General features: G+C 38.5%; 1 protein-coding gene across 1 annotated transcript; it reads right to left on the bottom strand.

Annotated features, from left to right (window-relative positions):
• Nucleotides 1-999: 999 nt before the first annotated feature.
• Nucleotides 1000-17336, bottom strand: NOTUM (notum, palmitoleoyl-protein carboxylesterase). The gene is made up of 11 exons (XM_026667223.2): nucleotides 16682-17336; nucleotides 15604-15656; nucleotides 12921-13016; nucleotides 11240-11300; nucleotides 9825-9883; nucleotides 7772-7874; nucleotides 6203-6394; nucleotides 4646-4746; nucleotides 3934-4081; nucleotides 2954-3001; nucleotides 1000-2112 (listed from the first exon to the last, which is right to left on the bottom strand). The coding sequence occupies exons 1-11, from the start codon at nucleotides 17008-17010 to the stop codon at nucleotides 1806-1808; spliced, it is 1497 nt and encodes a 498-aa protein (XP_026523008.1). The 5' UTR covers nucleotides 17011-17336; the 3' UTR covers nucleotides 1000-1805.
• Between the last annotated feature and the right edge of the window lie 10003 nt (nucleotides 17337-27339).

Here is a 27339-nt window from a genome sequence, read left to right as displayed (position 1 = left end):
TAAATAGCATTAGGTCTGTTTTAATACTTAACTCCCTTTTTTTCCCCTTGAGGTTCTGATCTTTACATATTCATATTATTATTTTATAAAAATGTGGAACTAAAATTTTGAGGCAACATCCCAATTGGCCATGGTATTGGCCTGGTGGAGGGAACAATGGCAACATGAATATGACAATGGATGATTTTTGTACGTGTATCAGATGTCCTGAGGCAAGTGAGCATTTTATGTAATTGTGGCATTTGTACGATTACCCAATCATACCTGTCTTCATTTCAGCATCATGGTTTGCTTGGAGCAGGTTTTGTAATAACATTAAAGCATATATCATCATCTGTTATTGGGCTTACATTTAACACAAGTGTGTAATTTGGATTGTTTTATTTGAGAAGTAAAATGTCTTGGGCCAACTGGACAACAGGAGCTTGTGTATAATTCAACAATCAGAATTCTCAGGTTAGGAAGAACTGTTGTGTCAATTGCTGGTGCCCAAGACTAACAAAGGAAGGGCCAAATAACAATTGTCTCTACCATGGGGAGGGGGAATAATAGAATTTATGTTTATTCTTCTCTGTTCTCTTCTAGCTTCCAACAAAAAAGTCAATGGGGAAGCCGTTAGGAAGTTGCAAATGGCAATCACATGATCACATGATAATGTGACTGCACAGGGTTCACTTAATGATGGCAACTGGGGCTGTCACAACTGTTATTGTAAACCGGTGTAGTCATATGGCATCATGCTTTATAATCACATCACCTATGGATCAAGTTACTAGCCCCAATTATTCTTGTTAAGTAAGGACTACCTGCATACATATCCACTTTAAATCAGTATTCACACTATTCATAGTGGCCCTTGCTTCTCTCCCTCAAATTTATGCATTTCCTATAATGAAAAGATGAATAAAGGTACAAACATCATATAAATTAAATTGGAAAAAAGTTCTTGAATCCTTCACTCATAATTTTGCTATTTCATTTCCACAAATGAACATAGTACAAAGGGAGTCATAAGGATTTAATAATAATAATAATATAATAATGCCAATGCTGACCCTTGCCCTCTCCCACACATATGTGTTCACAAGGAAAACCTTTCCAAGAAAGTATTTACAACTTTACAACATGTGAGCATGTCTTGGATCAGCCCTTATAAATAGCATTTACATATTAAAATAAATATTTTCACATTGCCAAAATAGCATAAGCTGTTTTCTTCATTATTTAAAAAATATGTTACAAAACAATATCATTAATTTTATATTTCTTGCTTATTTCTTTTAAAAGTCAAGTAATAAAATCATTTTATAAAACAATACAAAAGTAAATAGAATACATGGTAGATCCATTTGTAGCCACTGTGCTTTGTTTGTACAGTATCTTACATGGTGAGCTGCTGGCTCCAGGAAGTCCTCATGGTCGTATCTTCCTTTCTGATGGGAGAATAATTCAGTGCTCCCACCCATCCCCAAAGTCACTCTATGGCCTAGAAATGCCTTGGAAATGACAAAATGCATGAAGGCCCTTATGTGTTCTTGAAGATGGAGTTTCTAGGCACCCATTACTTCCTGTAGATTGTCCTTGTGAACAGAGGTACTGCTTGGCAGTAATGTGGAGGTAATGCTTCATTTAAGTGGGTAGATGAGATTCTGTCCATTTGATCCTGATAGGCTAATTGTGCAAGAGCTATGTGCATTAGTTTGGCTACTTGTCTCTGTACATGTTTATGTGCTGTACGTGAGCAAAGAAGGCAGAAAGTTTGGGTGCCTAAAGAGTCAAGCCATTGTCGCTAAGAGAATACACTTCTAGCTAGCACTGCTCAGCATCCCTAGAAGTTTACTGGGTTCCAGCCCTTGCTGCTGTGCCATCTTCTGCACATCAAAACCCATATGCATGAGAAATTGGATCACATTCATCTCTTGGCCGGTGTACTGGTCCCGGATGGTAGGGCATGATGGGTTACAATGTGGCCACGGGCAGCTGTCAATCAGATGGACCGGGCAGCCTTTTAATGGGGCTTTCCCATTCTTATTGCTGTCATGTAGACTGCGATCCCAGCAGTGCAGAGCTCGGGGCAAAGAGGTCCCTTTCACTTGGATGTCTGTCCAGTGACTGAAAAAGCAACCCATACAGATGAAAACGTGTGACAATTTGCATGTTACTTAGAACATTACTTTATAGGTGACTAATCACAATATAGGCATAACTCTAGAGAGCCAGCTGACATTAGAACTTTCAGCTGTGCTTCTGAACACTCATGGGTTATGAGGTAGCAACAAAAAAAAAAAGGTTCAATCTATCTGAAACATACATGACAATGTATGAGAATCAAAATAACACAGAATACATGACAATGTATGAGAATCAAAATAATACAGAATCAATTTACACAGGTTACTAGAAGTTCCAAAAGTTGGATGATCTGCTTTGTTTATATATATAATTTATATGCTCAAAATATAGTTTTCTAACATTCTAGAAAGTCAGCAGTGTTCCAGAGAAGGAGAGGCAGAATTTCACTTTCTGGATTTTTTCACTTTTTGCTCTTTTCCCAAGACAGCTCAAGATCCACTGACGTTTACTATAAAACAGTTACTCAAAGTAGACATCTAATAGCAGAATGCAAAAAGGGGAGCTTCTGAAACCAGTCATTTATTCTCAGTATCCAAACTATATTTAGTTTTTTCAGAGAAAAAGATCAATTCTGTCTATCCCACTTTTTCTCATTTTTAGCAGCCTGGTTAAAAGTTGTGGGCAAATTTATGTCACCTCTGCTAATCATAAATGCTTATAAATGTAAATTACCCAGAAATCTACAAACATACTATAGATTTCAGTGTATTTTCTGCTCACTGCTGATTTAGCCAGCCTTTCTTAATAAATAGTGAATGACTTTCATTCGATAGAGAAGTGAGAAAACAGGAAGGTGCACCTTTCCATTCTACATACTTACTTGCGTGTTATGATCTCATGGGACAAACAAGCTGGAGCAAAACTGGCTCTGAATGAGAAGGGGGGAAAGTCATAAAATCAATGTGATAGAAAAAGAAACATTTTGGTATGTCTTTTTTAACAACTTTGAGTTTTAGAATACCTAGTAGAATTTAGGCATATTGCTGCAATAAAGGTATCTACCCGTATTTTTTGGAGTATAAGGTGCACTTTTCTACCCCCCAAAAGTGGGTGGAAATATCTGTGTATCTTATACAGTGAATACGGGCCCATTTTTGGCTTCCCAAAGCCTCTGCGTGTCCCATTTTTGCCCTCCCCGGTGTCCAAAAGCACTCTGCAGGCCAAAAATGCACCTGATTTTGGCGTCCGGAAGCCTCTGGGGATCCTGTTTTTGCCTTCCTGGTGTCAGGGAGGCCGAAAACAGGATGCTCAGAGGCTTTAGGAGGCCAAAAACGGGCCAAATTTTTGGCCTGTAGAGTGCTTCTGGACGCTGGGGAGGGCAAAAACGGGACGCATGGAGGCAAAACACTATTTTTTTCTTGCTTTCCTCCTCTAAACCAAGGTGCGTCTTATAGGCCGAAAAATACAGTATATAACTTGCTAGATGCAGGAAGCTTAGATCTCAGACTTGAATTGCTTTGAAGCACTATTCTTAACATACCACACAGAAGCTAAGTCACCACAGATTTAATTTCATTATCTCTTGTGACTGGGTATTGTGAATACTTCTGTCAAGAGAAAGCAACTGAGTCATGTGACAGGAATATAAAGTCACTGTCCTTATCTTAATTTTAACAGAGTAAAAGGCCTGAGATGCACTGCTGACTCCCATGAACAGCAATATAAGCAAAAAAATTTAACCATACAAGTCTAGTGTTTAATAATGTGACATATCATTGAAAAATTTTAAGATAAAATTCTTAGATCCCAGGAAAGGAAATGTCCTTAAACGGAAATTTTGAAACATGAAACAAAACTAACGTCACATCTTTGAGAGTATTCCTCAATTCACGGCCCAGGTTTTGGATATAAACCCACTGTCCTTCCTGTACAGGCTGGCCAGTCAAATGTACATTGTCCACAGTGAGTTGAGCTTCATCAAACAGCCACTGCACCACAAAAACAGGACCTACACAAAGAAGAATTTAGTACTAATAGCATCACTAATAGGGCTATAAACTTACTGGCTTAAGTGATTAAGTTACTGGCTTAACTGAACTAAGTAACCAAGAATGGATTAGATTAGTATATGGAAATTTTAGAAAGAGAAACAAAAAATTAAGGACAAATTTTGGTATATCCTGGTATGCCATGTAACATTTTCTTGTGCATTTACTGTTGAAACCATTTTTATCTAATCACATGGTAGTCTTTATTTGCTAAATTGTAGATGTCTCTGGAAGATTACTCCACACTTTCTTCAGTTAAAATAGTCAATTAAAATAGTCTCACATTCCCCAAACACATCCTATTTACACTGAGGTATTAAAGTAATATGAATATTTATTTATATCCAGCAAATCAATGAAAAACGTAAAAATCACATAATTAACTAAAACAAAACATTTACCTGGCTGACAATACTAGCAATACTTAATAACAACCAGTTAGTATTAATTATACAGATAAGGAGAATTTGTCTGAAATGCATTTCAGATATCACACAGCAACAGGCCTTTACTGGCACACTTACATCGGAGAGTAGGATAAATTTTATAGCCAAAGAAACAATTCCATTCTTCTCCTTCTCTAAACTGCATTTTGCAGCGTTCAGGAACAAGTCCATTCCAATATCTGAGAGTTAAAAAAAATAGCTCGAGTTAATTACCCAAATTCATTCTACAAAAATAGTTAATTATGCTATATAGAATATTTGGGATTGAGAGGCAAGAGTATGTAAATCATGATGGGTCCTTGGCGCTCTCTGAATTTGCTTATTTTCTTGCAGACGTTTCAATACTCAAACTAGGCGTCATCATCGGTGCTAGGACTAGCACTAGCACTGATGATATTACCTAGTTTGGATAATGAAACGTCTCCAAGAAAACAAGCAAACTCAGAGAGCACCAAGAACCCCTCACATCAACCCTGAGCTATAAAGTTTATCCTTTATTAGTATGTAAATTCCAAAAACAGTGGACAGTAGAGGGCAGACAAACCACACATTGAAAATGTATATATTTTTAAAAAGTTAAAAGGTAAAGTTTTCCTTTGTTCTGTTGCGTCTGACTCTAGGGAGCAGTGCTCATCTTCGTTTCCTAGCAGAGGGAGGCAGCAATGTCCAAAGACCTTTCTGTGGTCATTTGGCCAGCATGACTATACAATGAAGACGCATGGAACGCTGTTACCTTCCCACCAAAGTGGTAGCTATTTATCTACTCACATTTGCATGCTTTCAAGCTGCTAGGATGGCAGGAGTTGGGGTGAGAAAAGGAGCTCACCCCATCATGTGTTGCTTGCTGGAATGAAATACACCTTCAGTTTCTCTGTCTATTGATAGATTACTAGAATATTTACTATGTACTTTCTACACAACCACATGTTGTGGTTCGCTGGCAGCAGGTGTGGACGGCTGAGGTCTCAGAGAGTGAGGATTCGGTTGAGGGGCCTGCGTGTGATGCAGGGATGGGGCCAGGACTACCAGAGAGTGGGAGGCTGCCTTCGGAGCTTGTGAAGCCTGGTAGCAGTGATGCAGGGGACCCCGAGGAGCCTGTGCCCAGTGCATGTGCACGCAGGGCTGCTCAAAGGAAAGAGCAGTTGCAGCAGCCTGGGCGACTTGGGAGTAAGGCTGCAAGGTGATGACCCTCCCTTAAGGGATAAAAGCCAGCCCTCAGAGGTGGGATTCTTTGCAGGAAGCAAAGAAGTTCTTGCACTTCAAGTTATTGTGGAAGTTCGGTTTATCCTGGTTTGTTTTCGGAGACTTTTGGCTTTGAATATTTCCTGGCAATTTATCTTGTGTTCTTGGCAGCCTTGCACAACCTTGACAGGGCTTGCTCTTATCTGGGAAAATTAGTTTTAATAGCATTTTAATGTGAATGAATGGAATTCACAGAAATGCATTAAAAAGATTTTGCTTTCATCTCTGTTTTGCGTTTTTTGATTTGAACGAGGCTTGGGTCAGAACACCACATTTCATGAATATTATTTAGCATCTCTGAAGACTGTAGCTCATGTTAACTATCAAGGGAAAGTCTCACTTAATGTCTCATTCATTTTAGATTTCCAGGAAATATGTTAAAAACTTCAGTACCTAATTCCTCTCCTGATGGCTTCTGTGGGGGCGCAGGTTATGGTATCAATGCAGTCTGTCCTACGATATTGTTTATTATCCAAGAACCAGCCAGAGTCTGCAAGACCACGGACCTGAATCCCAGGATATCCCAGCTCTTCCAGCTGTTCAGCCACTCGATCCACATTCAAGAGGACTCCTGTTCCACCAGCACTGCAATGACAAGTCAAGTCTTTGAAGCAGAACTCCTCCATATTGTTGCCTGCAGAACCATGGCTTGTAGGCAAGGTCTATCACATCACATCAATTAATGTTAATTAAATACCAAATTTAATTGCTTATTCGTTTGTTCATTCTTTGGGCCATTTACAATGCATTAAAAACCACACAAATAGTTTCTAAGCAGCATATCTCTTTAAGAACTGATTAAACAATAGTTTTAACTGGAGGAAATAAAAATGCCTTTGGTTCTGAAAAGACAACTGAGAGTACTTTATTGAGAAGGCATTCATGGATGGATACTGAAAAAGCCCATTCCAGGTGGCAACTAACTGCACTGCTGCATAAGAATGATATCATAACATGGTACAAATAACTGATAGAAATTGTTATCATTTGTATGGTGGCACAAGATCTGTGAGCTCGTCATGGCTTCCATTGAATGCTTATCATGGGAGGGCATTTGTAGAATGGCTTCAAAAATGATTTTATCATTATGAGAAAAAACATGAGGGAATAGATTTTGTAGGTTGATCCCAGCACCTTAAAATTAAGTGGACAATTATCGTCAAGGCAGGTTTTGAAGATTGTGCTCCACCTGTGAAACACCCTACCCCAAAAAAATCTCTCCTGGAGCTGATTGATTTTATATTCAGACCAAAAAAACAACAACCCTACTTTGTCTAAGTGGACATTTCAACAAGTACAGTTAGTCATTGTGGTTATTTATAGGTATCACCAGGGGTGGGATTCTACCAGTTCGCACCTATCCGCTAGAACCGATTGTTAGCATTCTAAGCAGTTAAGAGAACTGGTTGTTAGAAGAAATTACTGGCCTAATCCTGTAAGGAAGGAAACATTCTGGTGTTGCTTACAGAAACTGCCTCTCCGAAAACCCTTATTACATTCTTGGCAGGAGTAGACTTCCTGTCTCAGGAACTTCTCTGGAGTTTTCCCCCCCTCCTTTGCTGGTACTTTGCTTGTGTGGAGTAACTATTCAAAGTTACAATGGCACTGAAAAAAGTGACTTATGGCCATTTTTCACACTTACGACTATTGCTGCATTCCCACAGTCACAAGAGGCCAGGCGAGGAGATGCGTGCCTTGATGTGAGTGATATTGAGTTGGCCACACCCAGCCAATAACATGCCCACCAAGCCATGCCCACCACCTAAGCCACGCCCACAGAACCCGTTGTTAAAATTTTTGAATCCCACCCCTGGGTATCACTGAGTTGCATCTTTTACTTTAAAAGTTTGCTTCTATTATTTATTTTTCTATGTTTACTTTTGAAATGTTTTATTAACATCCTTCTCCAACTCACACACAAGCATATATTTATTAGATGTGTTTTCATAAACAGACATATACCTGCTTCCTGCCAACAGCAACACCTTGGCATTTCCAAGGCCTTTCCCCAATAATTCCTTTACAACTTCTTGTATGATGAGAGCACCCATGAAGACAAATTCATCTGTAGGAGATGAAGAGAGGGGAGATGAAAAAAATTATAGTAAGTAAAACTGGCTAAGATTTTTTGCTATTCTCACTGAAGATATGGAGTAATTAATATTGAAAAATATACTTTTATACCATAAGTTACTAATGAGTGTTCAGTGGAAAAGTGAACCTAGCAAATATTGCAAGTTTGTTAGCATGCTTCAGATCTAAATTCTTTCATTTATTTGTTGAGCGTGACAAACTGGACAATCTCTGCCTTTCATCTTCTTTCAAGTTTAGGATTAGTTTTCTGAACATTTATTTGCCTTACCTTCCAAGTACATGTTTTATAAGCTGATCAAAGAAAGAACAGAATTCTGGGAAAAGATTCTTTAAAAAATAGCAGCAAGATGGACCTCTATCCACAGCAGGGAATCTGAATTATGGTATATATCTCTCCTGTTTCAGGAAAGCAGAACTTGTAGGGCTTCAAATATTGCTGGACTTCCAACTCTCAACACCTCTCAACTTGGCCATGACAGCTTCAATAGCTGGGAGCTGAGGTTCAGCAAATCCAGAAGCTACAAGTTCCCCATCCAAACATTGGAAGAATAGAACAGAGGACAGAAAAAGGTAGCATCTATGGGAAGATCCTGTTGAGAAAGATTGTAGCATGCTTTGGCAATTGCTAACCTCTGCTTTCACTTAACCTGCATCCAACTACAGGAGATAGCTATTGTTTTTTCCCTGCTAGAATACCTAGCACATGATCACTGCTAACTGAGACCAAATGTTACCATTGGAAACTGGGATTGCATTCATAGAACATCTCTGATTTAGCAAAAACCAACAACAACCTGGTCTTCCATACTGTGTAAAATCTTTACAAACCACAGTAATTAGAGTCACAAATAACTCTATGCCAGAATCAACCCAGCTATATGATGACTCGTTGCAACATGTGAGCCAGGCTAATTACTTTACATCTTTTCTAAAAAAACTTTAAACCTTAAAAAAAAAACTAGACCGAAGAAGAGAAAATAGAGTTTCAATCAATTTCAAATGATGAACTTCAATCAACATAAAGGATATCTTATGATGAAAGAGAAGTGCATCCTAGAGAAGACTACATCCTATTGTAGAAAGTAGAATAGAACTATAGAGAGAGAAATTGTTCTTGAGGTGACATTAGCAAGGATATAGTCAGGAATGGTTGTTCATGCTTAGGGAGAGCGTCTTTTCATTTTTTGCATGAAAAACAACAGAGGGGCTTGTGGTACCATACATCAATCTACATTTAAGGCAACACTGAAGATGTCAGAAGTTCCTCAGTTGTTTTCCATACAAATGGAAAACTGGGAAGATGGTCAATATCCAGGAATCTGGGGTGTCAGCTACTGACGCCAAATGGAAGGTAGGAGTCCTAAGGAGAATATAAAGTTCTGGAAAGAGAAATACAAAAGGTCCATATTTTATCTATTGAGTCAGTTATGTTAAAAAGTCCCAACTGCCCGAAGCTCTGCTTTAGTCAGTCAAGAGAGCAAATGTTTATCACTTATATCAACAACATCCAGATGGATGTTTCTGGCCACACAGTGCCTTCCCATGCCATATCTGTGATAGATCTAGATGATGATGGCCTTCAAGCGCATGCACAGATATCAAGAACTTTCTCGATTCCATTTGGAAGTCCGGACACCATTTGGTCTTTCCTTATTTCAAGTTTAGCTAAATGAAACAGTTGCTCAGACTCTTGAGATGCAACCATTTCCCTCAGGCTGTTGCTCAGTTACTCCCATGTGGGGTTCTGAACCGTGACAAAGCAGGGCTTGCAAGCGGATGCATTATCTAGAGGATATTTATTATTTCTTCCTGCCCGCTGGCAAGCATCCTTTCTTCCTTTGCACAACTGTAGAGAATTCAGGCCAGATTCCTTTAATGCATAATGCCTGTTTGGCAGCAAGAGCCTGTCAGAAGCACTTACTTTTCTCAGTTTTGGCAGAGGCTCCACTCCAGACATCACTTGAGCAATATGGGATGAAACTGCAAGAGAACAGATGTCCTTGAGCACCAATATTCTTTTGATATGCATGGAGGGGTAAGACAAGAGTAAAAGTCCAGCAAATTAAACCCTAAGAGCGATAAGAGAAAATCGTTTAAGCTTGGCTCACTCAGATCTGATGGTACCAGCATTTTATACAACTGATATCCCAGGGCATGAAGCATCAAAATAAATAAATAAAATGAAATGAAATGAAAATTCCTCTAACACTTGGAGCTAAATGCCAGGGAGCTGCACTTGGTCAAAGTTTAGTGCATTTCCAATATATGTTTAAGAATAGAAGCTTTATTCTTACTTTTGTGGCAAGCATGGAAAATGTTCAGTAATTTTAAAATTCATAGATCTGCATGGCAAATGCCACTGTTCTGATTCTGTTTCTACTTTCCCCTGTATTGTGCTCCATTGAAGCTATCAACATCATCTTAGTTGATAGCTACACATTAATTAGTCTAGATGCTTTTTGAATTAGACATTACTCTTGGTCAAAGAATGACCCTGCTGTCTAAAAACAATGTCATATAAGGAAAAAAAATATCCCAATGAACAGAACAGCCATTCTAATTCTAATCAGCCATTCTAACAGCATTTAAATATGTAAAGCGGGCTTTCAGATTAATGGCTATCCTCTGATATTTACTTTTATTTCCTAAGTCTGCTATCCAATCATCCTAGCCAGAAGTTCTATTAACATGGAACTATATTACCTTTCTAAAAGGCTTAGTGTGAATTTATTTGCTGGAGAAACTCTGTATAGTTTTGCTAAGAATTAACACCAATTTGATGGCACATAATCAGTTGGGTCAGTTATTACTATTATAGAAAATATCTAAGACTACAGTTCATCAGAGAAGTGCAGACAGAGAATGAAATCCATCCTCACTGGCTTCTCCATTATGGCCAAGCCATTCTGCATTAAAGATCTAGCAGTGGTGTTTCTAACACAGTCATAGAATAAGGGAGGAATACAAAGATCTCAGGCTAACATTGTTTTTCCCTTCCAGCCTACCCACCTAGAGAACTTCTGCCTTACTGGCATGAATGAGGCAGAACTTCAGATCTCACTATCAGGATTTTTCCCTCCCCACAGTCTTTGGATTGTTCTGGAAGACTTTCTTAATGCACTAACAATCCATTCTGTTTCCTCATTATTCTCATTTATTTTCATTTGTAATTTCTACTCATGCTTTTTTTATAGGAACATTACAACTTGCAAACTCCAGTCCTTTGTTTGTTCATATGCAGGCTAAGTTCTCCTTTCCCCTAGTTTACTGTTCTTCTATCTTGTTTATTTTTGCTTGACTATTCCATTCAATCCCACAGCTGTTTATTCTACTTACACCATATTTGCATTCCACCAATGAGGATTTTCTTCTGGTTGTGATGACAAAATGCCTGTTCCTGTAGATGGAAAAAAATATACATACTAACACATAGAGAAAAATATCCTTCACGCAAAAAACAGAGAACATTCAGCATTAATTCAATGACAGATGGTTAAAAAAAACCCAACAACATTTGCAGGTATATATGCCAGAGCATCTGAAAGGATGCAATATTCACAGTAAAAATATTTCAGACTAAGATAGGAAAATATTAGATTTAATACTTCATTTTTGTACTTCATGTATAGAAAAATAGAACCTATATCACTAATGTTTGAAATAATTTTTCTTTTTGGTCTAAACAGATAAGCTTACATAGTGGAAAACCTAAACACATACAAATACTTAAGTGAAACTTAAGCATGTTTAGAAGTAAACAACACAGACTAATCTAAGTAAGGGAACAAAGGAAAATTACAGCATTCTGAATACTTTGAGCATAACTGATTATTAAGCTTGGCAGGAAAGAAGTATTGGTGAGCCAGCAAAAATTAACCAATCTCCATTTCTAAACCTTTGTTCTATGATAACTAAACATGCCATATAAGGACAGCCAATGGTCTCTTAGCATTCTTGGGGATCCTTCTCCAACTTCAATGAACATCAATGTAGATGCTGAAGCCATAGAGGCTGTGCAGTCCTGTAGAGATTTGTAGTAAAATCTATTTATTAGGCCTGTCTCTCCTTTTTTAAACAGTTCATTACAAATCCCTATAATTAATGAAAGAGGAAAATTGTACAAGAATTTGATCTTTTACTTTATTTAAAGCCCTGTTGCTTCATACCCATATTGGCAAAGAGGAAATTGGGTCCCTTTTCCCCTCTTGCTTCACTTCTGTAACACAGATTTGGGGATCTGCATGTGGTGTAGCAAGAGAGGGGATACATCCATCTAGTTATTACTCTCACTCCTTCCAGAGCCAGTTAGATCTGAGATTAATATTGCTCTCTAACATAAAAAAATATTTCAGATTAAGTCCTACTTGCAACAGAAGTGTCAAAACTTGGTTGTGTAATCTAACATTGGCATTTCTATTCCACACCATTCTGGAAGACAGCAGATTATAGATTTAAGTTATGGAGGGGGGCAGCTTCTGATTGAAAAAAATAACAACAGCGGAACCAATTACAATTGTCAATGGAACCAATTAATCAGAGAGGTGGTGGGTTTTCTTTTACAACATGAGTTTCTACTAGCTATCTGTCAACAATATATCAGTTTGAATCACTACTCTAAACAGAGGGATAAATTTAATGACTGCAATGGCCTTTTCCAGCTCTAGGATGCTACTCAAATATTTCCCATTCTCTTCAATTTATAGAAGAAGATATGCTTTGCAAAGAATGAAAAGGAGATTTTGCATTGGAGGCTTCTTTCTATTAAAATTCAAAATAATAGCATGCATTATTTTGATTTTAGTATGTTATCTCTTTTTTTAAAAAAACTCTCTGCATAAATACTAAGTGAATAAAGCAAACATTATTTATTCCAAATAAATAATAGAACATACATACACACACACACACACACACACACACACACACACACACACATAAAGTATGCATTTATGTAGACAGCAGAAACAATATATAATTCACAATTTAAATCTCAGACTTATTGGAAGAAAACATTTACCAGTTCTGGTAATGGGCCAATCCTTGGAGCTCATTAATCTCCTCATTGTTTCATAACGAGAGTTGCAATTCTCTCTGCTGAAGCAATACCAGCCTCCTGCATCCAATAACAATAATAATGATGATGATACCTCAGTAATTGTTTCCTGTATCACTAATTCACATAATTTTAAGCTGTGATTTATGAAATAGATGCTTGATGGAATTAGCCATAAAATTATTTTATAACACTTGATATTATTTTTCCTATATAAATTTATGGATCAGATAGATATATTTTAGAAGCTATATAGAATCCCACATAAAATAATCATAGAATCTAATTTGATCAAGACCTTAAACTTGTCAAATTATGCAAACTTCCTTTGCAATAATCTGAACATAGCAATATTAACTTCCTGTTAATATGAAAATATGTACTGAATAGGACAGGACTGCATTGTAGTTTACCACTTTTGCCATCTTTTTAACATCTACTGTAAAAGTAATGAGCAACCCATTGGTTTCATTGGCAGATTACTATCATTTTCATAATACAGTGTGTTCTGTCTTGAATTTCTTCCTTATAAATCATGTCTTCATTCAGCTTTCAAAGTATGTTTCAAAGTATTAATCTGTATGCCATTGGTTTTTTCATATTACACCCTATTTCTCTTATCTGGAAGTGATCCAAGTGAAATAGGATTGCTTTATTATTTTCTGACTGAGTAATCAAATGCCAATAAAGATAGTTCTGCTCTTTACAGGGCACACAACAGGCACATTCATTCCTTAGGATAGGATCCATGGATGCAAATCCAATAAATCCAATTAGTTTCAATAGGATTTACTTTCAGGTCATAACCATGAAAACTTGACTCTGCCTTTAGTCCGTGTGTAATATATATATTACACACACACACGCACATCTGTTTTCCCTTATTAGATTAAATTGTATGCTTTGAGGGTTGTGATGAAAAACTGAAGGCTTCCTATGTAGAAAATGCAGGATTTTTGACAAGATTCTTGAAATTAGAACTACTTGACATCTCTAGTTTATCATATCTTGTTTATCTGAATAGCAAATGTAAAAAAAAATCACAATGGTAATCCTTAGGTAAAAGTTGATCATTTCTTCCAAAGTAGCATAATGTTGTTATCCTAACTGTTTTTATCTGAAACAAAATTTTATTGAACTTAGTGGGACTTACTTCCAAACAGATGGTTTTCAAAATAGAAATGTCCCTAAGGTGTTTTTCCAAAAGGATCTTTCTTTCTTTCTTTCTTTCTTTCTTTCTTTCTTTCTTTTTTCTTTCTTTCTTTCTTTCTTTCTTTCTTTCTTTCTTTCTTTCTTTCTTTCTTTCTTTCTTTCTTTCTTCTTTCTTTGAAAACATTTTGCTTTTCATCTAAGTTTCTTTAGTTCTGATTGGTGGGGAATGGAAGGATTTCTAATCTTTGCAGTCATTTAGTCTTTTAGCGCTCTAAAGGTTGATTGTCAGGCTCTCTCTGCTATTCTTTTGAGGCCGCTTGAGGGTTTATCTGAATGCTCAGATTCACCTGAACCAGTGTGCAAATGGGTGTGATACCTTCTTGGGACTGCTGAAAGGACTGTGTTGTAAACAGAAGATAGGTGGTGTGGGATCCTTCCCCCTCTATTGAGGGCTGTTCAATTTCAATATAGGTAGCCTCTTTGATCCCTCTTTCAAAAAGGGTCCTTTCTGTCCAGAATGTGGACTTTGCTGTCTTCAAAGAGTGATCTTTGTCTTTCAGATGGACTTCTTAATCATGTCCCGATGGGTTTGTTTTCCTGTGTTGTGCTATGTGTTTGTGAAATGGTTGTTTTGTTTCCTTAATGTACAAATCTGCACATGTCTCGCTGCAATCCCCTTCACAAACCACATTGCTCAATTTGTGTCTGGATGTTTTATCTTTAGGGTGGACAACCTTCAGTCCCAAGAAGGTTCCACCTTCCATTTTCCACCATTCAGTTAGAACTAAAGAAGAAGAGAAGCAAAATGTTTTCAAGGAAAAAAACAACCCAGAAAATCAATTGCCTTTTGGAAAAGCACCTATGGGACAACCATGACCTGGATGATTGAAAATCTCCGTAGACATAAAATAGAAAAGCTTATGAATTAGAAGGGGGGGGGGGGAGGAAAAACCATATAAGATTTCCAAATTCACAGGCTTACTGAATAAATGCAGCAAAATCTAGAAACTACAAGGATAGATAAAATTAAAGTACAAGCAAACAGAAGAAATGGATTGAATACTAAGGCAACAAGAGTCATGTACCGTTCTTCTACTTTCTGGTGCCCTTCAGACATTGCGTTGCTGAGTGGTGATTTTGGAAATTGTACTCAGTGTGTATGAAGTGCACCAGGTTAGAACACCTATGGATAGGTTTCATGGAACTCAGCAACATTTATTCCTATATGTAGCTCTGATTAGAATTATTGGACTAATTAGACTGTCATAAGTTTGCAAGACATAAAGACATGTGCAACAATGGCAGTAAGGATGAAAGGATGAAGACATTGGTTGCAAAGAAAGCAGCCAGCACATATTAATATTCGTCACAAATTTTTGAAGAAAGCAGCTGGGATGTTACTTTGTCGTCTCTTAAATTTTTTAACCTAAAGGGTCTGAAATCATTGAACTTTGCTTTAAAACTCAAAATAAAATTAAAGAAAACTCAATCTCACCTTCCAAGAATAGAAGCCATCTTCTGCTGCCTTTTGATTCTTTGAGGTAGTAGCTAAAATAAAAACAAATAGAAGGCAGCGTGAACTTAATTAGGGAGACTGGCTCGCTCAACCACAATCCCTTTGATACACCAACTCATTATAATATCAAGAGAGTTACATAAAATACTTGGTTAAAGAACAAGAGAAAGAAACAGGATGGCTGTCAGAAGAGCTCCAAACAGAGTCTGATCAAAGGACCTTCTCAGGGACTCTGAGCCAGGCTGAGCTGGCTTTCATCTTGCTCCAAACTAAATGCATTAAACAAATTCCTAGCATTCCTAAGTATTTCCAGGCAGGAAAGAGTTATTCCACCTGTTACTGACTGTGCTCTTGGTAACAGCCACATGGTGGAAGCAAAGCTTAAACACTAAGGATGGATTGTTTCAGCACTTTTGAAGTACTAAGTATTAATAGCAAACAGTTCTGTGTGCTCTCTGAAGCATCTCTTCTTGGGGGGAAATGATGCTTTCAGAAAAAAGGGAAGAGACTAGCCATACATTAAGCACATACAGGCAAAGGCTACAGGCTTGCTTAGAAAATTCACTAAGTTCTGATCCAGAGCTAAGCTCATTCTAAAAAGTCTGAGAACTGCATTTTTATTAGAACCCAGAGAAACTTTCTACATCTTTTCAATACATTCTGCAAACTTCTGATCTTTTTGCACTTGACTAGAGTAAATTTGTCTAATACAGGTCAGTCATCAATATCTCAGAAATCCAGAAGACAATTTCTCTTTTCCTCCCTACTTTGAGGGTTTTCGTCTGCCTTCGGTTAAAGATTTGTGAATCAAGGCACCTCCAAGCAGTATCGCTTTGAATTCCAGATACTTCAGGCAAGGAAAAAAAATAATGATAAACGGGAGGATACAGATCCGCAATTAAGCTATATACAAATGAAGGTACATGAAGCAAAGCCCACGAAGAAGCATTCCATGAAAAGTTCTCTTTTTCTACTCTGCATAGGATCCAGGAAGAAAACTGGCAATTGAATGAAACAGAAAGAGACGAGGCGCAGCAAGTTTGGCATCTACACTCACCCCGCTGGACTGCCGTCGTTGCAGGTGACCGAGCTGTTCAGAAGCAAGTGAAGCCTCAGCTCCTGGTGCAGATTCTGCGCGGAACAAGGGTACAGCGACTGCGCCAGGCTCTTGATCTGAGCCATGAAACTGTCCATGTTCCCCTCCACAGCGGTAAAGTCCAACGGGAAGCTCTCCACCGGCTGCCCAGCCGCTTCGCTTCGCTCTCGGGCCGCCGCGGCGGGTTGCTGCTGCGGTCCACGCCGCCTCCAGCTCTTCCTGCCCTCCCCGCCAGGGCCCCAGTGCAGGAGCCCCAAGAGCAGTAGCATTTGCACCGTCCCTCGACCCATCGCGACGCGGAGCCACCTGCTGCGGAGGAAAGAGGACCGGGTAAGCGCCACCGGCTAGCTCCAAGGGGGCAGAGCTGGGACTACAGTAAGGCTCGGTCGTCTGGCCTCGGGCGGCGGGATGCTCCTTCTGCCCCTGGTGGCCAAAGGCGCTTGGCGGGATGAGGGGCTTCGGCCTCTGTGCCTGCTCCGTGCCTTGCCTTGCCTTGCCTTGCCAAGGGTCTGGCAGCAGCGGCCCCGTCTCGCTCGCTCCAATGAGCTGCGAGCAAAGCAGCGTCTGGGCGTAGTTAGAGGCAGCCGGTGCCTGGTGCTCGCGCTGTCCGGGTTCTGCGGCGGGGCTCGAGGGCGCTCGGCTTTTCTTGGCGCACGGACTCGCCGCCTCGTCCCAAACCACAAGCATGACAAGAGGGGCCAGGAGTCACGGGGAGCCCACCGGGGGCGCCGCCAGCCTGGGCGTCGCATGGGGCGGCGGCGGCCAGTGAGCCCCCGCCTTCCCGTCGCTGGAAAAGGAAGAGAAGGGGAGGAGAGGAGTACAAGGGGAGGGGGAGAATTCTCTTTCATGCCCCAGCCAACAGACGTCGCTCTGCCGGTCGTCCTCTTTTCTGTTTTCCCGTCCCGTCTGGCGAGACGCTCAGGGAGGCCAAAGCACCTTCGTAACTTCCCGCCCAAAAACGCAGGGCGACGTTCCTAGCGGGAAAGCGGCCGCGGCTCTTGACTCAGAGGAAGGGAGGGCGAAGCGGGCGGCACTTTGAATTCCGCCGGTTTCCCGCCGGGACTTGCACCCCTGCTGGGGACGGACGCCGGTGAACAGTCGCCTTCCCCTCGTTCGCAAGCGGAGCTTGGGGTGGGGTGGGAATCGCTTCGGTGAAAGACGAGCCACAGCCTTCGGGGCCTCGGTTGTGATCTTCAAGGATCGGCGACTGCAGCCCGCCTTTTCTTCCAGAGACCCCCATGCGCCTGACCGTCCTCCTCCTCCTCCTCGCCCGTGCTTTGAGTCCCTTCCCCTGCCCCAATGCGGGATGCCCTCAACCACGTAGGCAGCGCCAGGCAGCCTCTTCGGCGCTCGCGTGTGTACAGCATTGTGGAGGAACAGCGGCGATTCTCTCGAGCCGAAGCTCTTTGGGGAAAAGGCAGAAGGATCTGCGGGTGTCCCGCTACCTTCGGTCCTAGCTGCTTTCATAATTTTCTTCCTCACCGTCAGGACGTAAGAAACATCAAGGGCAGAACCCGACCCAACCTTTCAGGTTTCACGATACTGTAGTTACCATTAGGTTTACCATATCCGGGCTGCAAGATTCCCGATGACCCCTAGATGGCAATAAGGAGCTAGAGAAAACTACCACCACCATCAGCTCTAGCCGTCCAGCCAGACGACTTTTGCCAATCAGTAAATGATATGAGACAAGACGCTCTTTATTAATTTATTCTCAATACATATCAGAGATATTATGATCTCCTAAACTCCACTGAAGTTGTTACCTAGTCTGGTAAGGGAACGTTCGGAAACCAGTCACAAGCTCGGAGAACAATTGTCCTTCACCCTCACATATCAGAGAGATAATAGCTAAATATCATTTCCAGACGAGCTGCCTGGCCGGCTAAATCCCTATAAACAATGGGAATCTCTCTTGTAGATACGTCTTATTCTGACTTATTTGAAACCATGGCAAACAATGCCAGCAACATCAGATCAGTGTTCCTCACCAGTGTCAAATTCAAAAGCGGAGCTGTTTGAATACTGGACTTTTATGTACGGCTCGCCTTAGTGAGATTAGTTGAAAATATTTGTAAAGTAGATCTCTGAGTGTTTTTGTCTTATTTCTTGGACTGTTGTGTAAGGATAAGCATTATCGCTCATTTAAGTCAACGGTTTCATATTATGATTATTTGATGAAATATGGATACATTTGAAAATTGGTAAAAGCAATGTTTTCAAAAGCAGAGGTTTCTTTGTTTTTAGGTAATGCATACTGTAATTGTTTCTTACCAGAGGTATTTTTGGGGAAGATACCTTTGTGGAAGAGAAGGAGAGTCTCATTTCTAAAATCAGAATTGCACATAACATGAATATATAGTATTGGTAAGTTTTTATATAAAATCACATACACTATATATAAAATCTTATGTAGCATTTATATAGAAGATCTGATCCACTATCCAGAAGCATTGATTATGAATAAATTAAAACAACAGATTAATCTAATTAGCAGCTAAATGTAGTTCTTCCAATACTTAGTGAATATTTTTAGTAAAAAATTAATAGCAAATTCCTAAGTATACAGAACTAAAGATAAATGAACCAAATAATGTCTTCATATGATGCTTTTAGCAAAACAGGAAGTTTATTTGTTGATTTGAGAAAGCATAAATAGGGGGAATTATAGAATATTTTGTGCTATGGCATTGAAGGGTAGTTGTTGGATGCACTAACAGGTAAATGATGGAAATAAAGCATACACGAGAATAAATGGAATGCTTGGCAAATGGTTCAAGGATGTGTGAGCAGATTGTGTATTTAGAAGTAAATATACAAGAAATGTTTAGTAATATTTGAAGTATTTTAGGAGAATAGATGAATGTATGCATACTTCTGTATGCACATACTTCATTATGTAGTAATGTTACTTATGGGTGAATGTGTAAGAAATGCTCACAGTGATATTAAAAATATATTAGGAGAAGACATGAATATATGCATATTTCTGTTTGCTGACATTGCCATGTTATTGAGAATCAAAATTATTTTCCACATTAGACTGTATGATGCAATAAAGCATGGATCTGAAAATTATTGTATCAAAGACTAAAGTAGTTATATTTTATGTTTTACTAGGAAAAAATTGCAATTGAGTGAACAATTGCACAATTTATATCATTTTTGAAATATTATAATAAACAGATGAATTTGTATGCCCATCAAACTGTAAGAGTAGCAGTAGCTCTTGACTTACTTACAACCATTCATTTACTGATCATTTGAAATTACAATGGCATTGAAAAAAGTTACATGACCGTTTTTTCACACTTACAAGTGTTGCAGCATCTTTATGGTCAGGTGATCAAACTTCGGACACTTGGCAACTGGCATGTATTTATGACTGTTGCACTCTCCTGGGAGTCATATCACCATTTATAACCTTCTCAGCTGACTTCTGACAAGCAAAATCAATGGGAGAAGCTGGATTCGCTTAATGATGGCATGATTCACTTAGCAACTGCAGTGATTTGCTTAACAGTTGCAGCAAAAAATGTTGTAAAATTGGGCACAACTCACTTAATAACTGCCTTGCTCAGCAATGGAAATGTTGGGCTAAATTGTTGGTTGTTAAGTCAAGGACTATCTGTATTTCCAGATTGCCTAATCATAGGACAAACTAAACTTGTGCAGTTTTGTGTTACATTATATAGTTTAACAGAATTCTATTTTCCAAAGTCAATTACTATTAAACTATTGCCAGAGTACCTGCAATTGTGGGAAAGATTAATACAGACTAAAAGTAATAACAATCATATGAGCATCTGCAACTTTTATTGACTAGCAAACAGCATTATTAGTCTCATTTCACCCCAGGAATTGAAACTGGCCAATCTGCTGCTGCTGTAGCTGCTGCTATTTGGCTGAGTATTTGGAAGTCTTCTCCACAGCAGAGAAATCTAGAAATTTGCTCCGCAGTCCAATCCAAATTGTCTCATTGCTGGAATCTGCTAGGTCCGGAAGCTCCTGACAATATCATGACACAGAGAAACAGGAGACTTTTGCAGGATTGGTGGAGTTCCTGAACTCTGCTGACTTATTGTTTTAGTTCAGAGTTATTGCACAAAGTCAGATTTTCAAATATAATGCCATTTTCTAGTAGTTACTAACACTCAATTACTGTTTAAACTATCTGGCCTTTAAAAGTCACATTATAAACTATCTTTACGTTTCTTCAGTTTGAAAGCTATCACGACAACCAGTTTCTTCAAGCTTTATGATCCCAAACAGCTCTCTGATCCTTTTCCAGACATGCCTAAAATGCCCATTCCAACCCTATACCACAAAGACTTGCCTGAAAAAAAAATCTCTTATCTTTTTTTCTGAAGAAAGTTTATACTGCAGATAAGGGAAAGAAACCAAGAATGTTGGTTAAGTGCATCTTTCTGCATTTCTGACCTGTGCAAGATGTAGGACATAGATGGAGGAAAAATACTTTCCTGAGGCCTGACTAGAGGTCTATTCAACTCTTCATCCATATAACATTTTGCCACCTTTCTCATGAGATGACCTCACATAGTAAGCAGGTTCTCAAAGAATTACTTCAAAATGCATTGTGTCATCTCAGATTACATATGCTGCTCGTTTTATCACATGCTAATTCTCTGGAATCCACATGGCATGCATAGGCATCCATTCCTAACCATAATGATGTTAAAAGGATGAAATGTCAGATGCTCCATCCTTTTATAGTTGCACCATGGTGTCCCATGTAAGCAGAAAAGCAGTGTTTGTATCTCAAATTATATTTCATTACTTGGTCCCCCCACCCTTTGGTGGCATGGTCAAACACACACACACACACCACCTCTGATGAATGGAGCCCATCAAGTGGTTGATCTGATTATTATTGCCACAGGTGATTTTTTAGCTTTTGTATTGGGGTTTTATTTTTGTAAACAGCCCAGAGTTATTGTGAGTTAATTAGGTGGCTATATACAATTTCTTTACAAATAAATCTCAACAAAAGCAATAATAAAGCTATATGTGATATAACTTTATGCTATAAAAGGAAGGGGGAAGCCTTGAAATTTATTATGTAAAAAACTCTTAGGAAAATTTGAAGTTTGCTTGAAAATATTTTAATCTCAGTTAAAAGAATAGTTCAATTTTTTGGCAAATGGCATTGCTGCAAATAAATTTATTTTTCCAATGATATATACATACAGATTCCATATTACCTGATATTTTAATAATCTTCAACTACTGGGAATATTTCCAGAAAGAAGTGACTACAACAATCAGCAATTACTATTAAGTATGTTAATAATTCTATGAATTTCAGGCCACATATGGTAATATTAGGGCAACGTCAAATCATGTCAGTGTATGTCCCAAAATGCATCTCCAAACTTAAGATGATCATAACCTACTATTTGTATTGACTATTCTTTGAAATACCCTGTATATTGTACATATATGTTCGGTTAACTATATTTTAATATAGCAAGATACTAATTTTATAGTTTTTAAAACAATGGCAAGACAAGGATGTCCAACATTATCTGGGGATTTATAATCCATCCAGTTCAGCCTTCTGTTGTCTACTGGCATTGATTCTTTAGGATTCCAGAAAAAAAGCCCTTTCTGTCATAAGCTACCTATTTTTTCCCCACTGGAGATATAATAGACTATGACATGTTTTACAAGCAAAGCCTGTGTTTGAGTCATGAGTCCTTTAGCTAAGTCTTTTGAACTTTATGCTGATGAAGTTAAAAGAGAAAGGGAAACAGAAACATTTTCAGTTGAGAGAAAGAGACAGTTGAGCTCTGCTTAGAATGGGGTATAAATGAACTTCAAGAATTATTTTATAAATCAATGGAAGAAGTGAGAATTGAAAAGTGTGTAGTCACCTCTTCTCAGATGAATGCATCTCTCTTTGCTGAACTGTAATGAGCTCCAGGTGGTAATTCCTTCCCCCTCCTCTGTGTCCTGATGCTTCCAATTTTATCCAACTATTTCAAATTAGGAGTTGTGCTGGATGTGAAATGTGACCTTTCACCTCTTTACAACAGTTGTGATTACTGTATTATATGCCTTTGGAAATTGGAGTCATTGGTTGAATCGTGCAACATGGATAATTGAGCTCAAGTTACTTCAAAGAGTGTTCTTCTTACAGAAGTTACACAGTTCTTATAAAGATGTGCCACTTTCAGACACAAAATGGAAAACAGCTGTATGCTTCAGAGAAGAACATTAGCCATTCCAAATTCAGACTGGGTGAAGGAAAAAGTGCTAGCTGTATAATCTTTTTAAATACATGCCAGTGGGTTTTAATGGTATGTGCCTTTTCAATTTATTAGAAGAACTAATTACTTTTCAGTATATTCAAAAATGGAATTATGATAAATCCTTATTCTGGCAAGTTTAAAGGGATGTTTTCTTAAAAACATGAGTTGCCTCTGAACCACTCAAATACATTGTTTGCATAGGGCAAAGGCAAAACAGTTCACTCTGTTCCTCATTTTATGCAACATTGAAAGCTGAATTTTATTTTGACACTGGTAAGAATACACATTATCCAGTAATACACTGAGAGCTGTTTTAGGGGTATGCCAAGCACTAACAAGTCATGCTACACTATCCAGTAACACTTTGCCAGTACTACCATATATTCAATAATTCCTGCCACTCAACCTTATTCCACCAAATAGTTCATGTTGTTCCCTGTGTACTCTGGCTAATAGCAGTTCTTCACACCTTTCTTAGCCTAGCTATATGTAACACTTTTACTTTACTGACTCCTGAGCCTAATAGGGCCTGCCAGCTAGACCCATCTCCCTTCCAAATGCCTCAGTCATAAAATTTAATATGCAGCATCTTTTAATTTAGCATTTTATATTTGCCATTAAACTTTACAAAGATTGACGAAGGAGGGAGAAAAAAAGAGATAAATGTGTGTGGTGCAGCTGGATTGTGTAGTGGTTACAGCATGGATTTTGAAATGGGAGATCAGGATTCAAATACCAGCTAGTACCTACCTTACAATAGAGTTAAATGGGATAAGGTCCCCTAATGCTTCACTTGCCTATCACTAATATGAGAATGACATGGACTAGGAGAATCATGCCAGCTGGGACATAACCTGGATTAACAAGATCTGCACCAGAAATTTGGGATCCAGGACAACCCGATAAGTGGGCTAATTACTGGAACAAATTATATATGGACGAGACAAGAGTACCAGGAATTGATGGAATGTAACTACAACAGTAGATCTAATGAGAAGTGGGACAGGAAACATTTGAGGGAAATATAGATGGAAAGAAGACTTGCATCCAAACTGAGTGGGAAATACAGAGTTACCCAATGTTTCAACATAGTGAAGAGGAAACTGCTTTAGTAATTTTTCATAGGCATCTTGGACTCAAGACTTGGAAGAACAACTGGATGTCCAACCAACACCGGAAGCTGGAACATCTCTGCCACTCCTCCACTATAGAGCATAGTAGCTGATATGAGGCATAATGGCTAAATTAGCTACAATCAACCCTGACCAGTCATCAAGACTCAGTAGATTTTTCATCGATTTTACAGAAGATAATGTTGAATAAACACTATGCAATCTAAAACCATCTCTAGCTATTGGTCTGGACGGAATATGTGCCTACTTCTTAAAAAAGCTATCCACTGCCACAGCAGAACCTCTAAACATAATCTTTGAAAAATATTTCAGGACCAGCTCCTTGCCAAAACTATGGTCACAAGCCACGGTCATCCCCATCTTCAAAAAGGGAGACCCCAGCCTAGTTGAAAATTACAGACCATTACAGACTGTAAAGTCATGGAATCAATTATTAACCAATCCATCATCCTCCACTTAGCAACAAACAACCTACTCTCTAATAAACAATTTGGTTTCAGGAAAAAACTATCATGTAATCTGCAACTCCTACACTGCAAAAATATATGGACTACACAACTTGATCAGGGCAAAGCAATTGGCGCTATTTACATAGACTTCTGTAAAGCCTTTGATTCAGTGGTACACAACAAATTATTCCTAAAACTAAAATCTTATGGTATCTCCGGACACCTGCATAACTGGATAGATGCATTCCTGTCAAATAGGCAACAAATTGTCAAAATAGGGAACACCCTATCAAATCCTGTACCTGTCAACAATGGTGTCCCCCAAGGCAGCGTTCTAGGACCAACTCTCTTTATACTCTACATAAATGACCTCTGTGATCATATTAAGAGCAACTGCGTTCTCTTCGCTGATGATGTAAAGCTATTCAACACCACAAACAATACTGCTACCCTACAAAAAGACCTCGACTATGTATCAGAATGATCAAACAAATGGCAACTTCAAATTTCAACAAATAAATGCTCTGTCTTACATATTGGCAAAAAAAATCAGAAAATAAAATACAATCTGAATAGTCAAGACCTTGTTGATGACTCCAACTATGTCAAGGACCTTGGAGTACTCATCTCTAATGATCTAAGTGCTAGAGCCCACTGTAACTACATAGCTAAAAAGGCATTAAGAGTTGTTAACCTAATCCTGCATAGCTTTTTCTCTGGTAATATCACACTACTAACTAGAGCATACAAAACATTTGCTAGACCAATACTTGAATATCAGTCTGGAATCCGCATTACATATCGGATATTAATACAGTCGAGAAAGTCCAGAAATATTTCACGTGAAGAGTCCTCCACTCCTCTACTCGTAGCAGAATACCTTATGCCACCAGACTTGAAATTTTAGACCTAGACAACCTAGAACAATGCCACCTTCAGTCTGATCTAAGTATAGTACATAAAATTATCTACTGCAATGTCCTACCTGTCAAAGAATACTTCAGCTTCAACCATAACAATACAAGAGCAAACAATAGATACAAACTCAAGGTTAACCGCACCAAACTTGATTGCAGGAAATACGACTTCAGCAACAGAGTGGTCAATGTCTGGAATACTCTACCTGACTCTATGGTTTCTTCCCCAAACCCCAAAAACTTTAACCTTAGACTGTCTACTATTGACCTAACCCCTTTCCTAAGAGGTTTGTAGGGGGCCTGCATAAGTGCACCAACATGCCTACCGTCCCTGTCCTATTGTTTCTTTTTTATTCATATCCATTTCATGTATTCATAACCATGCTTATACCTGTTATCTAAAACTTGCTTGACAAATCAATAAATAAAAATAAATAAATAGAAGTACCATCAGATAATATGGTCATGACAATCCCATTTATCATCATAACAAAAACTAATGAACTAATACACTACAACTACTGTAATTTAGGAGAAGCCAAGAGATACACTAGAAAAACAGAAGCCAAGAAGATAAATGCCCTATTCTCCAAAGGACCATCCAAGATGTACCCCCAATTACAGTATAGCAACATAGTAATAACAGAGCCACCAATAGCAGAAACTAAACAGTACTGGAAGAACAGATGGAAAAAAGAAAAGACCCATATCTCTAGTGCAAAGTGGCTATAAGACCTTTGCCTATGAGAGTGGACCACAGCAATCACCCAGAATAAAAATCAGTGTCACCATCACAGTAGCAGATATCCAACAGCTGGTCAAAAACATGAAGAGCTGGCAAGCACCTGGCCTGGACATGATCCCTACTTACTGGCTAAAAAAAAATGCTTAGTAGTGCAGATTAATCCACTGCTAAGAGACTGGCTACCACAAATTTTCCTTTTTTGTTACATTTCACAAGGAAAAGTAACATGGCTACTGATGTAAGAATCACATTTGTATAATGTGGCTTGATCACAAAAGTCTCTTCATATTAAATACAACTGTGAAATCAACTGAAGATTTTGCAATATTAGCACTGATTCAGGAAAAGAAATACTGAATAACTATCAGTTAGTATGGAAATTAGGCAATGTTTGCATTAATATTTGAGGCATAGAATGAAAATTATTTCGAAATATAAAAGGGTTATATTCAAATATTTTCAAACGGTATCATTTTTCTATTTCCTTTTTTGAATGAATAGTCATAATATAATTCACATTCTTGTTGGGTTCATAAAACGTACTGTGTCAAAATCATCTGAAACACAGTATGTGTGAATTCAGCCCGATTTACTTGGGATCTGCTTCAGTGTGGAAAAAAGCACGTATCCCATACTAGCTCATATTAAAATAAAATGCATCTAAAAGATATGTAGCACATCACAGAAGATCCCGATTAATATTTTAATGTTAATATTTCTGTGATGGTAAAGAGAAGAGAAAATAAAAGAGTTGGAGTTGGAGTTGGAGATTATTGCTGATATATTTCCCAATATCTCTTAGGGTGTCAGATTATTAACATGCTGAATGCAAGGTTATCATATCTTGGAGTTTGATTTAGATAAGCTCTGGATTTCAACTCTAGATTTAGTTTTTGGGTTTTAGCACTTTATACCTGGACCAAAGAGATGACACAAGGCTTTATGCTGTGATGATGGAGACGCCTGCTGCATTATGGAATCCACAGAATGCGTGTCAAATTATTTTGAATTTAGACTTCTACCAATGTATTCAACACTTTTTCACCTTTTTGAACAGGTGATTTTTTTAAAAGGCTCACCTAATAGTTTATGCAATAAAGGGG

The sequence above is a fragment of the Notechis scutatus genome, chromosome 2 (assembly GCF_049901735.1).
Source record: "Notechis scutatus isolate UNSWTSFEM ecotype Mainland chromosome 2, rNotScu1.2, whole genome shotgun sequence".
Classification (NCBI taxonomy): Eukaryota; Metazoa; Chordata; class Lepidosauria; order Squamata; family Elapidae; genus Notechis; species Notechis scutatus.
This window is presented reverse-complemented; position numbering and strand designations above follow the sequence as displayed.

What these genes read in the sequence shown, in the direction of transcription:
- NOTUM (XM_026667223.2), bottom strand. Translation starts at nt 17,010, where the DNA reads ATGGGTCGAGGGACGGTGCAAATGCTACTGCTCTTGGGGCTCCTGCAC. An exon ending in CTCTGCCAAAACTGAGAAAA is followed by an intron (nt 7,875 to 9,824) that starts GTAAGTGCTTCT and finishes CATCTCCTACAG; the next exon opens with ATGAATTTGTCTTCATGGGT. An exon ending in AATTTATCCTACTCTCCGAT is followed by an intron (nt 4,082 to 4,645) that starts GTAAGTGTGCCA and finishes TTCTTTGTGTAG; the next exon opens with GTCCTGTTTTTGTGGTGCAG.